Source organism: Hibiscus syriacus, unplaced genomic scaffold, assembly GCF_006381635.1.
Source record: "Hibiscus syriacus cultivar Baekdansim isolate YM2019G1 unplaced genomic scaffold, ASM638163v2 tig00110156_pilon, whole genome shotgun sequence".
In the NCBI taxonomy this organism is placed as follows: domain Eukaryota; kingdom Viridiplantae; phylum Streptophyta; class Magnoliopsida; order Malvales; family Malvaceae; genus Hibiscus; species Hibiscus syriacus.
Window position 1 is genome coordinate 2,772,275 of NW_024062606.1, and position 15,895 is coordinate 2,788,169.

At 35.9% G+C, this 15,895-nt stretch overlaps 2 protein-coding genes across 2 annotated transcripts; both read left to right on the forward strand.

The window, feature by feature from the left end:
• Positions 1 to 7,653: 7,653 nt before the first annotated feature.
• Positions 7,654 to 10,623, forward strand: LOC120216059 (aspartate-semialdehyde dehydrogenase-like). The gene is made up of 7 exons (XM_039213574.1): positions 7,654 to 8,289; positions 8,842 to 8,934; positions 9,048 to 9,092; positions 9,181 to 9,276; positions 9,413 to 9,514; positions 10,136 to 10,290; positions 10,375 to 10,623. Exons 1-7 carry the CDS (start codon positions 7,732 to 7,734, stop codon positions 10,454 to 10,456), a joined length of 1,131 nt encoding a protein of 376 aa, XP_039069505.1. The 5' UTR covers positions 7,654 to 7,731; the 3' UTR covers positions 10,457 to 10,623.
• A 1,661-nt stretch (positions 10,624 to 12,284) lies between these two features.
• Positions 12,285 to 15,384, forward strand: LOC120216060 (heat stress transcription factor A-8-like). The gene is made up of 2 exons (XM_039213575.1): positions 12,285 to 12,624; positions 14,581 to 15,384. The coding sequence occupies exons 1-2, from the start codon at positions 12,406 to 12,408 to the stop codon at positions 15,334 to 15,336; spliced, it is 975 nt and encodes a 324-aa protein (XP_039069506.1). The 5' UTR covers positions 12,285 to 12,405; the 3' UTR covers positions 15,337 to 15,384.
• The last annotated feature ends 511 nt before the right edge of the window (positions 15,385 to 15,895 follow it).

Genomic DNA, 15,895 nt, shown 5'->3' on the forward strand with positions numbered 1-15,895 from the left:
CTGAAATTGGCTCTGAAATTGAGAAGTTGTTTGTTGACAACCAGCGGTCCCTTCGTCGTGAAGTTGAACTTACGTTGTCTGGAGTCCAATATACTTCGTTGTGAAGTTGAAGTTGGCTCTGAAATTGAGAAGTTATTTGTTGACAACCATCCGTCCCTTCATTGTGAAGTTGAGCTTGTGTTGTCTCTAGTGGCACGATATCCTCCGTCGTGGAGTTGAAATCGCGGATGGCCCCTTCGTTGTGAAGTTGAGCCTTGACTTGAATATCATTCGTCGTGAAGTTGAAATCCAAGTATTGTATGTTGCGGGTGGCACAATTCCCTTTGCCGTGAAGTTGAAACCGTGGAGACCCCTTTATTGTGAAGTTTGGCTTCGAGCTAGATATCCTTCGTCGTGAAGTTGAAATCCACTCTCGAGCAAATTGTGTTGTTTCGAGAGAAACTTTCAATCTGTCGAGTTGGTCGAAGTGTAGCTTCTTGCTGCTGAGTTAAGCAACCAACATGAATCTTTAAAGGTGCTTTTGAATCGAGTATCCTTCGTCTTGAAGTCGAAACTTGAAAAAAAAAATTATGCATGTGGAAAATGATAAATATGATGCTCTAAAATGTATGCATAAGATGCATGTAACATGAATTGGTTATATTTTATCTCCTGAAAAAGGTCTGATAATTTACTTTAGGATGTTGAATCCCCAAGTGATACCCCAATATCCAAAAATGCCCCAATATTTGATGTTGAATCTTCAAAAATGCCCCAAATGTTCCTCATTTCTTGCTTCAGCATTGATTCTGAGCATGAGTTTTGTGTCTAAGAGTCACATGTCATTTACCAAGATCCACTCTAGAGAGAATGTATTGTTTGAAAAAAATGTTTTTCTTTCTCTTTTATTTTCAAAGTTCTGAAAATATTGTCTCTTTCACGGTTTTACAATTGAGACGAATCATAAAGCTAGAGTTCATTGGATATCAAATGTTTAATTACAATGTTAATCCTTCAATAAATTATAGCTATTTGACACGTGCCAAGATCAAAGCTATCTTTGGGACATTGTTAAGTAAGGAAAGGATAAAAAGGTCTCAGGTTATTGTGTTTGGTCAAAGGTTTGGCATTTGATGCTCAAAGGTTTGGCATTTGATGCTCAAAGGTTTGGCATTTGGTGCTCAAAGGTTTGATGGGGTAGCTTGCATGCTCTTCTACTGGAAGTGTTCTCCGACTCCCAGCTTTCATAGTCACATTTGGATTGTGCGATGCCTTATCAAGGAATTTGTGTGATCGCCTCAGTTGCACAATTTTTATATTCGAGCCGCCTTTTCAGGTTTTCAACTCGAATCCTCCTTTGGTTTCAAGACGTTATTCAGGATTTACGTCTTGAACCCCCCTTTGTTATTTTTCTCTACTATGCATTAATTACATTGTTTTTTGCAAACAAAGATTAGTCCTGATGGGCGGGATGAAATTTGAAGATAGTCTATTCTGTTTAGAAATCCATGTATGATTAGAAGGGACTTTTAAGGCACGTAATGTAGGCCAGGGTTTGTGGTTATGAAAGAAAATGATAAATAGGCCCAAACAAGTGTTTCAGGGTGTTGAAACAAGGATCAATTCATTCTGATGCCTTCAATCCTGTCTTGCTCAATTTGGATCTACTCATATGTGTTTCTCTGGATTTTCTCTGGATGTTCCATGATCTTCGAGTGAAGTGATTCAGAGATTCGAGAATGACTGTGCTTGATCAATCTCATAGTTTGAAGCTTGATGTGCCATTTGTCTTTAGGGAATCTTTGCATGTGCTTTTTTGTCCTTTTTTCTTTTTTATTTTTGTTATTTCTTTTTTCTTTTGTTTTCTTTTTTTTTTGCTTCTTTTCTTTTTTCTTTTTTTCCTTTTTGTTCTGATTGAATCTTCTCACTTGGCATTTAGTTCACCTTTCGGTATCTCATTTGAATCAATGCCTTCACTCATGCGAGCAGATTTTCTCCACCTTGCCCCCCCAGTGTGGAGGGTGATCCTTGGTTAGGGTTGAATCAGAAGAAAAACACTATAGGCTCAAAAGGGGACACAAATGATATATTTTTTCTCCTGTTGTGAAGGGATAAAGAAAGAAAGCCGTTCATCGTTTCATACGTGTAAATCTTCACAGAAGAGGTATCCCCAGGGGGATAGATTTTCAGGATTAACTTCATTCACATGAAAACAGTGCAGTTAATGCGTGATAAAATTATTTCGAATGATTTTTTTTCTCCCCAGATGCCTCAATGTTCAGGCTCCCCGAGAGATGTCCCAAGTTGTGTCTTTAGAAGAATGCTCATGTTCAAGTGAACAACTCAATGCCTTGGGTTTTAATGGTAAAAAGGTCAATTTTGAGTCTAAGAAGACAGTGGTGTGATTTTATTGACTCAAAGAAAGGTATGGGTGTATCGATAAGATAAAGGCAATGTTCAAAAATTCAAAGGGAGGTAATGTCAAAATTTTGTCTTTTGGTAATGACCATGAGTTATTTTGGGTAAAAAAATCAAGGTATTTTATTTTGGGGTTTGAGACAGGATAAGAAAGGTCTAATCTTGTCATATGTCAAAAATCTATAATTCTTGAAGAATTAAAAGAATCCTTAATTCATTTAATATTCGAAGAACTAAAGATTAAAATTTGTTCAATTGCTCCACCTTAGAAAGTAGCATAAATTCAATCGTTTAACAGATTAAGCGAAAGATCAAAGACGTGTTCAAACAAAACAATCCTCTAAGTGCAAATGGTATATGCCATGCCCCCTTCTTCGGCAAGCGCCTTACAGGTTTCAGAGGAATGTTTGGGGCTTCTTACATGGTAACAGCTAGCAGCTTCAACATCGTGGCCCTTAGGATATGAGGATTCTTTTCTTAGATCATCATGGCAAGCTTTGTCCTACAATCAGCTGATCAGGCTCCTACTGTTACAATCTTGCTTCCATGTGGTTAAATTCGCTTCATCGAGCCCTTCACGACTTAATTTCATGTTTGTGAAAATGCTTAAAATGTAGATGAAAATGCAAAAAGGCAAAAATACAAAATGCAAGAATGCATGAAATGTTCGAGGCATTAAATGTTCGAGGCATTGATCCAGAAAAGTGTCCATTATTATAAATAATCCTTATTCAGACAAAAATATTTTATCTTGTAAGAGACATAAAAACAATAAAAGGTATGTTCGGACTAAATCTTCTAGACATCCATCCGAGATACTTTCTTCCATGACTCGACTGCTTCTTTGATCATCTTCTTATAACTGTCACCGTGATACATAAACTATGATATAGATAATCCATATGTTGCTGGGACAAACTGATGTGCCCTATACTGTCTAAGTGCCAACAGCGGAGCATACCCAACTGCACCTCAAAGTCCAAATAGGGTCATAGTGTCAGAATTCCCACACTTGAAAAGAACATCACTAAGGAACAACCAGGGGGCTCTCCAGGTAATATCCCGGTCCTGAAGATGAGTGAAGACTTTCATCCATTTCTCTTTTGAAGCGCCTTCATGTCCTGTCATGGTGATGAACTCTCTCAAAGGTGAATACGTAGTGCTAAATCTACAGTAGGTAACCCCATTAGTCTTTCAGAAGTGGATGTAAATCCAGACTTGAAGGAACTGAACACATCCAATGAATCTACCTCCGCCAGCTCTTCGGCAATGGTTGAGAGACCAAAAGGTCTCGGCTGAGATAGTCGGTGCTGGGTTGACTCGTTTCGGAAGTTGCTCAAACAGTTCCACCACGGCTGCGTCAATGCATCCCAAAACCTTCGGAAAGATGATCAAGCCATACAGACCTAGTGCAAAAAGGTCTATAGTCTTCCATTCATCAGGGTGGTCCTTCATTAGTTCCCTTATGTGGATCCACTCAATTCCTTGCCCGTTACCTTTGTTTCGGAGTCGGTCAGTCACCCATTTTTCATCAACTCCTGCAATCTTAGCCAGTCCGTTCTTGAAAGGCTGACTCTTGATGTGTTTGATGTAGGCTCGCTCCAGTTTAATGCTTTCACTGTGCAATAGTGTAGTATACTCCTCGATGGTAGGTACCATGTCCTCCTGGTTAAAAGTGAAGCAACTGTATCCCAGGTTCCAAAATTGAACCAAGACTCTGATTAAGGGCTCATCGGTCTTAACATGAAGCAAAAGTGCAATGTCACCATACCGCTGACTGAACTTCTGTTTCCGATCATTCTTCCAACTATCTCAGATGTCTCGAAGTTCTTGCACATTATTTTGTTTTAGGCTGATATAGGCGTAGCTAACTAGCTCTGACACATAGCTTCCTTGAAGACTGTCTCCATTTTCCTTCTGAGTCTTCTCGGACCATAGTCGTACCTCGGGGTTTTTAATCTCTTGTATTACAACACCTTTGTCCATGGATTCAGATTATTCGAGTTTTAACAAACACGTTTTAGTGGATCAATGACCTCTTTTATGATGCAAGTGATGAAAATAAAATAAAATAAAATAAAAGAAAGATGAAAAGAGTTAGTGAGGTGAAAAAAATAATCAAAAATGATCATAAAAATGAAAGTCCTACCCCACATGATATCTACCCCACATGCTTATTATTCCTACCCGGACATGATCTCTATCCCGCATGCTAATCTCAAACAAATCCTAACCGCATATTTGTCTAGTTCGCATGCTTTGAACAGAAAGTAAGGCATGAAATAAAATCAAAGCAGCCTAAGGTTTGGAATGAGGTTTTGGGGTGGGTTCTAATTCTCCATCGTCTCCCGGTTTAGGTTCTAAAAAAATGGTACCCGAGTTCTCCTTGCTGGTGCCCCCTTGGGCTTGCCAGGCCCTTAGTCCTAAACCCATCACAGGTTTGTGTGGACTAAGTTAAACTCGAGAGGAAACATTCCCTTATGCCCACACAGAGAATAAATTCACACGAAGGCATAAGGTATATGTATCCCGAAGGCTACTTGCTAGGCCCACACGGTGAATAAATTCACACAAAGGCGTCGCTTTCACCCCCACTTAAAAGGAATTGGAGCTCGGGTATAGAGCCTTAGATGAAAAAAAAACTTTGAAGGCTGAAATCATGAGAAAACGATTAGTCCAACTATTTACTCGAAATATAATCAAAGTAAGTAAAAAGATCGGAATATTACCTTAAAATTTAACTTACCCTTTTCGTTAAAAAGACAACTGGAAATTACCTTAGCCTGACTCACTTACCTGGTCCCCAGCGGAGTCGCCAAGCTGTCGCAACCGTCTTTCGGTTGGGCCCCAGAATTGGGCTTCGACTTAGGAAAATGGATTGGAGTCGCCACCGATCATTTATTTAAAAATAAATGGGTTGATCGGATACCTTATTTCTTACCTGATCTGCGTCTTTCCAGAAATATGTCGGGCTCGGGAGTCGGTTACGGTCAAGGAAGGATTAGCACCCTTGAACCGCCCTTTCGGTACTACGTAATTTTCAGTTGTCTTAATTAAGAAAATTGTAATTTTAAATTAAAAGGTAAAAATAACGATCCAAAACTTACCTATGTTAGATTGAAAATGTACCCTTAAAGAGTTGAGAAACATGTTAGATATAAAAAAAAATAATAATAAATAAAATAAATAAATAAATTCAACCAAAATAAAAAGAAATAAAATAAAATAATAAATAAATAAATAAAACATAGAAAAATGATAGTAAATAATAGTATAAATATAAAATAAAAAAGGTAATATATATAAATAAATAAATAAAATACACATAAAGAAAATGAAGCAATAAATATAATATATATAATAATGATAAAAGGTAATATACGTAAATAGATGTTAGAATGAAACACTAAAATACATATATGTAGTTATATGTACATAATATATATACGAATAAAAAAGAAGAGGAGGAAACAAATAATAATATATAAAATATATATAGATATAATTGTTAGTGAAAGTAATAACAAATAAAATATAGTATAATAGGTAAAAAAAAGCGAAATCAAGAAAATGAATTAAAACATGAAGGGATTAAATTGGAACAAAAAAAATTAGGGGTCAAATTTCGAAGTAATCGGGGGAATATTAAATACTAAAAAAAATGAATATGCCTCGGGAGTAGATCTAGGTTCGAAACTTCGAAACCTCACCCCTTTTTGGTCATCGGCGCAACCTACGTTTTAGGTTATTCGAACTAAATCTCAAGAAAAATAACGTGCACATGCAAAAAAAATGCTACATTTTATTTCTTTTTCGAATCGTTTACAATAGCTTTGCCTTTGTATTTTCCGTGCTTTCATCTGTGTTTTGTGTGTAAATCCTGTCCTACAATAGTGAGTTACAATGGCTATTTATAGTGCTTGTGGATCCTATCTTTAGGAGTTTAAATAATAGTAGAACTCTATCCTATTTTTAAGAATTTGAATCCTAGCAAAATTCTATCCTATTTTTAGGAGTTTGAATCGTAGTAGGACGAAAATGTGTGTTAGGTAACTAGCTTGCTTGTTTGATGAATGTGAGATTTTTCTTCTTTTTTTGTACAACGAGGTGGAGAATTTTTAGTTAATGCTTTATTTTTATTTCTTTGGTTATATATTTCTTTATGTATGCCTCTATATTCGTTTGAATCAATGTTTGGCCTCCTTTGTCGTGCCTTTAGGCAAATTTGCTTATCAAAGATTATGATGTAAAATGGAGGAGAAAATTCTGTGCCTGATTTGCTCTGTTGAAGATAGAATTGCCTTGCTGAAAGATTGAAGATTCTACCTTATTCTTTATTAAATGTTTCCTTTTGTAGGGCCGATTTGACTGCCGGAGGTCTTCAACGGAAGTTACTCTCAACCTGACGTTGGGGGCAGCCTACTACCCTACCTCCCCCTTACCCCATTACATATGGGAATTGGGTTTTGTTGTTGTTGTTGTTTTGTAGGGCCGATTATGTCCAAGTTCATCAATACCTTTCGTGAGCTTGCGAGCTATAAGGAGTTTTGCTGAAATATTGAAGATTGTACCTTATTCTTTTTTAAATGTTTCCTTTTGTAGGGCCGATTATGTCCAAGTTCATTAATACCTTTCGTGAGCTTGCGAGTTATAAGGAGTTGCTTTGTTCATTTTTTATACGATTGAATAAGACTGGGATATGTTGTCTGTCTTATTAGTGCTTATTACAAAAAAAATTAGCTAACTCTTATTCCCATATTGAATGAGGTAAAGGGGAGGTAGGATAATAGGCTGGCCCCCAACACTAGGTTGAGAGCAGCTTCCATAGGAAACCTCCGAATTATGAAATGTCCTCCGTAGGACTCGATCCCACGACCCCAAAATTAAGAGCATTGTGCTCTACCAACTGAGCTGGATGTCATTTCTTTATTAGTGCTTATTACAAATGAAGTGAAAATGATCTCGATGAGGTATGATTTTACTTTCTCTTCATAATTCCCAGGGTTCTCTCCATCAGTATGCTGGTTCGACTAAACACAATAGTTATGTATTAAAACAGACTAAAACTGATAACTAGGTACTAAATGCGTTAAATTTTTTACGGTAAATATTAAAATGAAACAAAAACTAAATGTTATGTATAGTTTTAAAACAATTGAAAGTTTATATACTAAATGCGTAGTTTACCCTAAAATATAATAATAATAACAAAAAGGACACCCAATCAGAACCAGCAGTCACCATAGAGACAATCACAATACCCGCCGCCGCCATCCCTTTCTTCTCCGCCTTGCCAACGACTCCTTGCCATCTCTCTTCTTCCTTAAGCTCACAATGGCATCTCTCAGCCACTCTCTCAAGCCCCATTTCCTTTCCACCCCAAAACCCGAACTCCGAACCACAAAATACCCCACCACGGTCCGCATGTCTCTCCAAGAGTCAGGCCCATCCGTCGCCGTCGTAGGCGTCACCGGCGCCGTAGGCCAAGAATTCCTCTCCGTCCTCTCCGACCGTGACTTCCCTTACCGTTCCCTCAAGCTCCTCGCCTCCAAACGCTCCTCTGGGAAGTCCATTTCCTTCCAAGACCGCACCTTTACCGTCCAGGAACTCACCGCCGAAAGCTTCCACGATGTCTACATCGCGCTTTTTAGTGCCGGTGGGTCGATAAGTAAACAGTTCGGTCCCATTGCGGTCGATAAAGGCGCCATTGTGGTCGATAACAGCTCGGCGTTTCGAATGGTTGATGGAGTACCTTTAGTTATCCCGGAAGTGAACCCGGAAGCAATGGATGGGATTAAAGTTGGTACGAAAAAGGGTGCTTTGATAGCAAACCCAAACTGTTCTACCATTATCTGCTTAATGGCTGCTACTCCTCTTCATCGACATGCTAAGGTATAAGTTAAACAAGTTTCCATTTTTTGGAGGGTTATTGGCTTTATAAATATTTAAGCGTTTGATTGTTAGATTAATTGTAGAATTTAGCTTTGCATTGTTTGTTTGGTGCTGCCTTTTGGATTTTATGGATGATGATTTAAAGTTGCTGTTATAAATAGTTTGGAGATTCTGAGTAACATACTCGATCCGACACTCTGAGTCGGAGTAACATAGGTTGTTTTGGAGACAATTTAAAACATGAATTTAGGGATTGTTTGTAAATTTTACTATGAAATCATTGGCATAGTGAGTTTGAAGATGAATAAGTGATTGATTGGAAAAGATACTAGGTAAGAAATGAATAATGACAGCTTCTATTAGTACGAATGTAGCTTTGTGTCGATTTTGAAATTTATATGAGATATTGAAAAAGAAAGGCATATGTTTTGAGTCTTTGGGGTAGGATATCTATTGTTCAGTATTCAGAGTCTCATGAAGAAACTTGAACATCTGGTCCGATACTTGAGAATTTATGGTTCAAATATTGATTCTACTCGTGACATGTTGCAGGTTACTCGTATGGTGGTCAGTACATATCAGGCAGCTAGTGGTGCTGGTGCTGCTGCTGCTGCTATGCATGAACTTGAGCTACAGACCCGTGAGGTTATTTTATTCGGTTTCTTTTCCCCTTCTTTTTTGTTTTATTGTTTCATTTTTATATGAGAGTTCGACTATTTTTTTTTCTTCTAAATTGATTCATTGCCGCATTATTTTAGGTCTTGGAAGGGAAACCACCAACTTGTAATATCTTTAAGCAACAAGTATGTATGTATATTTCTCTTACATTATCTGTAAATTTCGGAACATCTTTTTGTCATGCCAGATATCTTGTATCTTGTACGCATGCAGTATGCTTTTAACTTGTTCTCGCATAATGCTCCGGTTCTCGAGAATGGATATAATGAAGAGGAAATGAAAATGGTCAAAGAGACGAGGAAAATCTGGGTAAGTAGTTAGTGTTCTGTCTGTATAAAATCATACGGAATACACCCTTTGCCCTTGAATTTTCAATTCTGAAGGAAAGTCATAAAAAGAGAAGCATGTTTTGATTTTCATGATTGACCTTCCCTTTCTTTCTCAGAATGACATGAATGTTAAAGTCACTGCTACGTGCATTCGAGTACCTGTGATGCGTGCTCACGCTGAGAGTGTGAATCTTCAGTTTGAGAAGCCCCTTGATGAGGTAATATTTTAATAAATTGTAGATTTACAATTTTATTGTCTGTTAAATAAAAGTAATATAAAAAAGCCACAGACATTTCAGTTATACTTTTCATTTCAGCTAGTCAATATGCTTTTACATGCATTGCATCATCTTTCAAGTTTTGAAGCTCTCTTTTTAGAAAAAGTAGGCAATGGGATTTAGGATTTCTCCCCATTTTACTTGTATTTATGAGCTTGTTGCCAATTTTTTTTATCATCATTTTAATAATTTTGAAAGAATTTAGATTTAAAGTTGGTTTTGTTCAACTTTTACGATTAGAACAAGGAAATTTGGAAATTGTAGAAATATTTTATGTATACTTTCAAGCCACATTCTTGGGGAAAACTATGTTCAAGTATGGTCTTGTAGTGTATTGGTTTGGATAAGAACGTACAGTACTAAACACCCTTGGACCTCGATTTATATCATCCCCAATCGTAGTTGTCTATATCATCCAGTTTTTGGATTGATGTCTATCCATTTGTTTACCGATGCGGGAATATAGTTATTGATATTCTGTTTTCTGGCCTAAAAATCTTCTTCATGATAGATGTAGCTTCGGTTTTATCTCGACTCTTTATTTGGTAATTTTTTTATCAGGACACGGCAAGAGAGATTTTGAAAACTGCTCCTGGGGTAGTAGTTATTGATGATCGGACTTCTAATCGCTTCCCTACCCCATTGGAGGTATCAAACAAAGATGACGTTGCAGTTGGCCGGATTCGCCAGGATGTGTCTCAAGAAGGCAACCATGGGTAATTTTTCTCATTTTCCTACACTTTCTTTTTCTAAATTCCATTTTAGATCATATTCATGCAAAATATAAACTTCCATAATAGGTTGGACATCTTTGTCTGTGGTGACCAAGTACGCAAGGGAGCGGCGCTCAACGCCGTTCAGATCGCCGAGTTGCTCTTATGATCTGGCCCGGGGTAAACTCATTCAAGCAAACTAGATTTGAATTCACTTGTGTTGAGTTCATTTAATTTTAGTATTCAAACACAAATTTTTATCATCTTTTTTGACAAGTTGAACAAAACTTTGAGCATCTTTTTCGTAGCATAAACTAGGGTTTTGTTTCTTGGTGCTTGATGTTTTTGACTTCTAAAAGTATATTTTTCTCTGCATTAGGGAAACTTTGTTCAGATAATATTTTAATATTTAATCTTCCTTGATGGCATCAAACTGCATTCTAAAGGCAAAAAGGGTGAAGATCTTAACAATGATGCATAAAGGTTAGAACTGATAATCTGTGTCTCTGCATCGAGCTTGTTTTTCATGATCGTATAGGTGTGCATACTGTGTATATATGTGTGTTTAATTATTTATATTCTATAAATGTTGGCATATTTATATGTGTTATCGAGTTCGAGTAATTGTATGTGTACAGTGTAATTGTATCGTGTTCGGATGTTGATAAAAATGTTATAAGATTATAGGATTGTTCTCGTGTAAATACGTGTCTTCAACATTTTTATTTATTTGATAAAATTTGCATATTTCTTTCTTCATATTTTTTTTTTATCTTTTTTTCTTTCTTTTTTATTTTGGCCCAACATTTGACTAGACTTTTATTACCATATATGGCTGTATAGGCAAAAAGAACATCTTACATGATGGTCATTTGAAAGCGCGTCTAATATAACATACACTTATCTTACGCTACCAAAAGATGTCAATTCAAAAAATAATTTGAAATATGTGTTATTTTTTCAGAAGGTTTAATACATTTTTTAGTGTTTAAACTATACTTCAAAATACGATAGGATGTTTAAAGAATTTTTTGCTAATAATAGTTGTTTAATGTTTTTTCTGTTATAATTTTAGGTGCATACTATTATATGTATTTTTTTAAAACTTTTGGTTGTTTATCGTTATTATTTTATAATAAAAATATTATTTTTAAAAAATAAAGAAAAAAATTTAAAAAATTAATCCTCTGCGTTGTCTCTCTTCCTCCCATCCCTTCACTGTCGACGGCAACCACCGTAGGTTGGGTTTTGTTTTGAGTAGGAAGAGGTATTTAATGGGTGCGATCGTGTAATGTATAGATGGTTGTAGTAAGTTGAAATCGTCGAAAAATAACAACGAAAAACTTAGAAATCCTAAATCTTTTGTGCATTTTTCACAATGATCAGTACAGTTTTACGGTGGGGGGAGATTGAGTTTTGATAGCGATTACGAGATGATTCTGATGATGTCAACGGTGACAATCAAGGATCGACGGTGAAAGATGTAAATTGAGGGTTTTTTGTTTTTAAATTATAATATTGAGTATTTTTAAATAACATAATTTTTAAAACTTTATATGCATGATATATGTTAAATAATGGCTAAATTTTATAGTCGAGGCACCTAAACGTTAAATGTGTAACATCAAAAAAGTTAGACACATATTTTTAATAAAAAATTCTTTAAACACTAAATCATATTTTAAGATATAATTTAATCACTATAAAAATGTATTGTCTTTTTTAAAATTATTTTTATTGTTTTAATATTTTAATAAAAAAGAAGGGGCCAGTCCACTTAAATTATTAAACCATCTAAAGTCTAAGCGAAAAAGAGTAAGATTTGAACCGACCTTTTCTCGCGGTAAATGTAAATTGCAAAACACAACAAAGAAAGCAACTTGGCTTTCCCTTCCAATTTCTTCGACAAAAAGAAATGCAAATGACTCGTGATTGGTCGTACATTAAAAACAAGTTTTCTTCAAAAGAAAAAACATTTTCTTTTTCCCCACGGCATATTCCAAACTTCTTATCACACCCTTCTCGTTTTCTTTATTAAATAGAGTATAATTTGATTCAATTTGACCATCGGACTGGTTTTTATTTGTTTTTTCTTTTTTCCTTTGTCGAAGTCCAGTTATGGTGAAATCGAGTGAAAATAGGGGTCAGTCTATAGCCCCTTTTCTAAGAAAATGTTTTGAGATGGTAGACGATGAGGCGACGGATTCAATAATTTCATGGAACCAAAATAACGATGGCTTTATCATTTGGGATATTACTGAATTTTCAGTTCGTTTCCTTCCTCAGTATTTCAAGCACAGCAACTTCTCTTCTTTCATCAGGCAACTCAATATCTACGTGAGTCTTCTTCTTCTTCTTCATCCTTTTTAATTGGTATTATTTTCTGTAATAAAACATGTCAAAACTGGTTGCGTTTTGGAAGTTTTGAATTGGGTTCTTTGTTGTATCTGTGCTGGAATTTTGTTGTTCTGAATATTTGGGATTTTGTTAATATTGCTTTATTAGTTGCTCTGAGTTGTCCTTTTCTTGATTGCCATATTCTAACTGATGGGGCTTAATAGATTTTTTTAATATCTAGCAATGACGGGGAAGGGAATTTATGCTAGCAGTCAGGTGAATTTTGCTCAATGTTCTTGTAATAGTGGAGCCAGTACCAGTTTTGATTGAATGATTAGATTTCAAAGAGCAAATATATTGTTTATTTGATACTTGGCTTGACTTGATTAACTCCTTTAATTGTTATGTTAGGCCAAACAAAGCATGTCTATAACTGAGTTTTGTAAGATGGATTCTTTTGTTTTTATGGGGATGTTTCGGTTTAATCCTAATCGCAGTGTAAAATTCCTTGTTGGTTCCAAAGGGGAGAACTATTTGCTTTGGACCCTGATATTGCATGCCTAATTCAGGGTTAAAATAGCTTGTATTTAGCTTCCAGCTGCACTCGAAACTTCTTGCCGGTACATCTTTATGATTTTTATACTGTTTTTAAAAATATCTTGGGCTAACTGTTAGCATGAATACATCTATGAAACACCCCGATGTGCGATTCACGAGTTTTAGAGTGATAATTTTAAGAGAAATTGGTGATTAAGTATAATCCATATTATGCATTCTTGATAAGGACTTCAGTGTCATTCATGGCCAATATCACTCTTGTAAGAATGAGCTCTGTCTAAATGTTGTTGAATACCCTTTTGCTTAAATTTTGGATAATGTTGTTGGAATTTATCGGATTACATGCCCCGTCTCGTGTTTTCCTACTCCATTTGTTGCTTATTTGTTTTAGCAGAACGAAACGATTTGTTTATTGAAGTTTTCCCGCCTCAATTTCTCTCGTTGTTGTTGAAGTTCTTGATTGATAAAATATCCCTTAGTTCGAGTGCCTTTTCACTAGTTAAATATATCGAATAAGAAAGAAAAGGTCTGGACATATAGGCTGAGCTTTGGTTGATTAATGAATTTTTTTCATACCTCGTTATTTTTGGCTGGCAATTTTCATCATTGCGATCAACAATCAACTTGCTCTCGATTTGCTCATGTATTCTGTCATGCATAATGCACTTGCTTCTGGAATTCGGATTTTTCCCGTAGTTCAAGCTTCATTAGGGCTGATTCCGAAATAGTTTTGCTGTTTGTGCGAAATTTTGCTAAGGCAATAATTTTACATTTCAAAGAGTTGCAAGCGCATATAATGCTAAATTTACATGTTTTATGCTGTCTCTAAACAGATTAGACAGGTTAACTCCTATATCATACATGAGCCTATGCCTTTATTAGTTGGCCTGGGGTGTTGGATTTGGGCATGATTTCAACTTTTTTTTTATAAATATTTTCTATGTAGTTGGAGGGTTCTCGGAGAGTTGTGTGTTTCAGATTTGTGTCGGGCACGAGTGTCGGACACGGATATTTAAGAAAATTGAAGATTCAGAACAACATAGGGTGATATAGTATCATTGTATAACTAGAGGCATGTTTAGCCAATATGATGTGGTTAAGAAGGAAATCAGTAATAAAACAGTAAATTATTACTGAAATTCGAATGGGAAAGAAGACGGAACTCAAGAAGAACTTAGGGTCAACCGAAATGACAATATTAATCGATTAGCAAACCAGAAATCTTATTAGTTGCCGATAGATTTACTCATGATAGAAGTGAAACAGTTCGATTTGGTGAGCATTTATATAATCTTTATTTGTGTAATTTTCATGTCTATATATGTCTGTATGGCATTTGAACTAACCATATTCAAGACATTGATATGAAGTAACACTTGCAGTTCTTTTTTTTTTCAGGGTTTTAGAAAAACCGATCCCGATCGTTGGGAATTTGCAAATGACGGATTTATCAGAGGTCAGAAAGACTTGCTGAAGAATATAGTTAGACGGAAGTACTCCCAGGGGTCTGAGCAGCATAAATCATTGCAGCAGCAGCAGCCGGAGAACTCAGTTGAATCTTGTGAAAATACCAAAAATATTAGGCTGTGGAAGGAAGTTGAGAATTTGAAGACCGATAAGAACGCTCTTACGCAGGAGTTGGTTAAACTCGGGCAGTACCAGCAGATTGCTGACAATAAGTTGCTTCTCTTGAACGATCGTCTTCAAGGAATGGAGGAAAGTCAGCAGCAGTTGTTGTCATTCTTAATAATGGCAATGCAAAGCCCAGGATTTTTGGTCCAACTGATTCAACCGAAGGAAAGTAATTGGCGCATGGCTGAAGTGAACAATATGCTAGAACAAGTTACTGAGGATGCTGAACCAGTGGCATCGGATCATATGATAGTACAGTATCAGCCACCGACGATCGGTGCTCCGCCTTTATTGGCACCGATAATAGAATCCGAAAATCATCGTGAATCCGATAGTTCATCGGATGGAATGAAAGATTTTTGGATGGACGTTGATTTTGTTGAAGCACTTATGGATGATAGCCAGATGCCTCTCGTTCAGCAGCCGGATTTACACGACTTCGGTGCGTGGGAAAAGCTTCTTTTACCGACTGATTTTCCGGCGAATAATGATGATGAAAGCTCATTTGGAAAAATCCCATAGTTTCGAGCTCATGCAGCAGATACATCATAGGGTCTACAATTTGTTAAACCTCACAATCCTTTGTATAATTAATATTATTTTGAGTTATATTTTATGGTAATAATCATTTTTTTAAATTATAAATTTAAACACATTGATGATTCACCGTTTTCATATTTTGTAGAACCTGAAGTCTAAAAAATTAATTAAATTAGACTATGCTATTAGATAATGTATTATGCTGGAATTGTAAATTTAATTATTTTAATTATTCATGATTTAATCATATTATTTATATTTTATTTGGGTCAAAATTAATTTTTTAAAATATTAAAATTAAATTCATATGGTACAGAGACTAATAATATAGTTTTACCTATAAAAAATATACGAAAAGAAGGGAAAACGAAGGAATTTCGAGCTAAACGCTCATTAAAGCATGGACGTGAAACAATAGCACAAATGCGTGCACGGGTGCTAATGTAAAGTCGCGCGCAGCATATAAAATAGCCGTCACACGCACTAGATCGTCCTAGTTCCATTTGGCTCCGCAACGTCCATAACCGAATAGCTTCAATTC

Bases quoted from the DNA above. Each gene is read 5' to 3' on its own strand.
- LOC120216059 (XM_039213574.1), top strand. From the start codon at position 7,732: ATGGCATCTCTCAGCCACTCTCTCAAGCCCCATTTCCTTTCCACCCCA. The intron at 8,935-9,047 runs GTTATTTTATTC...GCATTATTTTAG, and splicing joins TTGAGCTACAGACCCGTGAG to GTCTTGGAAGGGAAACCACC. The intron at 9,515-10,135 runs GTAATATTTTAA...TTTTTTTATCAG, and splicing joins TTGAGAAGCCCCTTGATGAG to GACACGGCAAGAGAGATTTT.
- LOC120216060 (XM_039213575.1), top strand. From the start codon at position 12,406: ATGGTGAAATCGAGTGAAAATAGGGGTCAGTCTATAGCCCCTTTTCTA. The intron at 12,625-14,580 runs GTGAGTCTTCTT...TTTTTTTTTCAG, and splicing joins TCAGGCAACTCAATATCTAC to GGTTTTAGAAAAACCGATCC.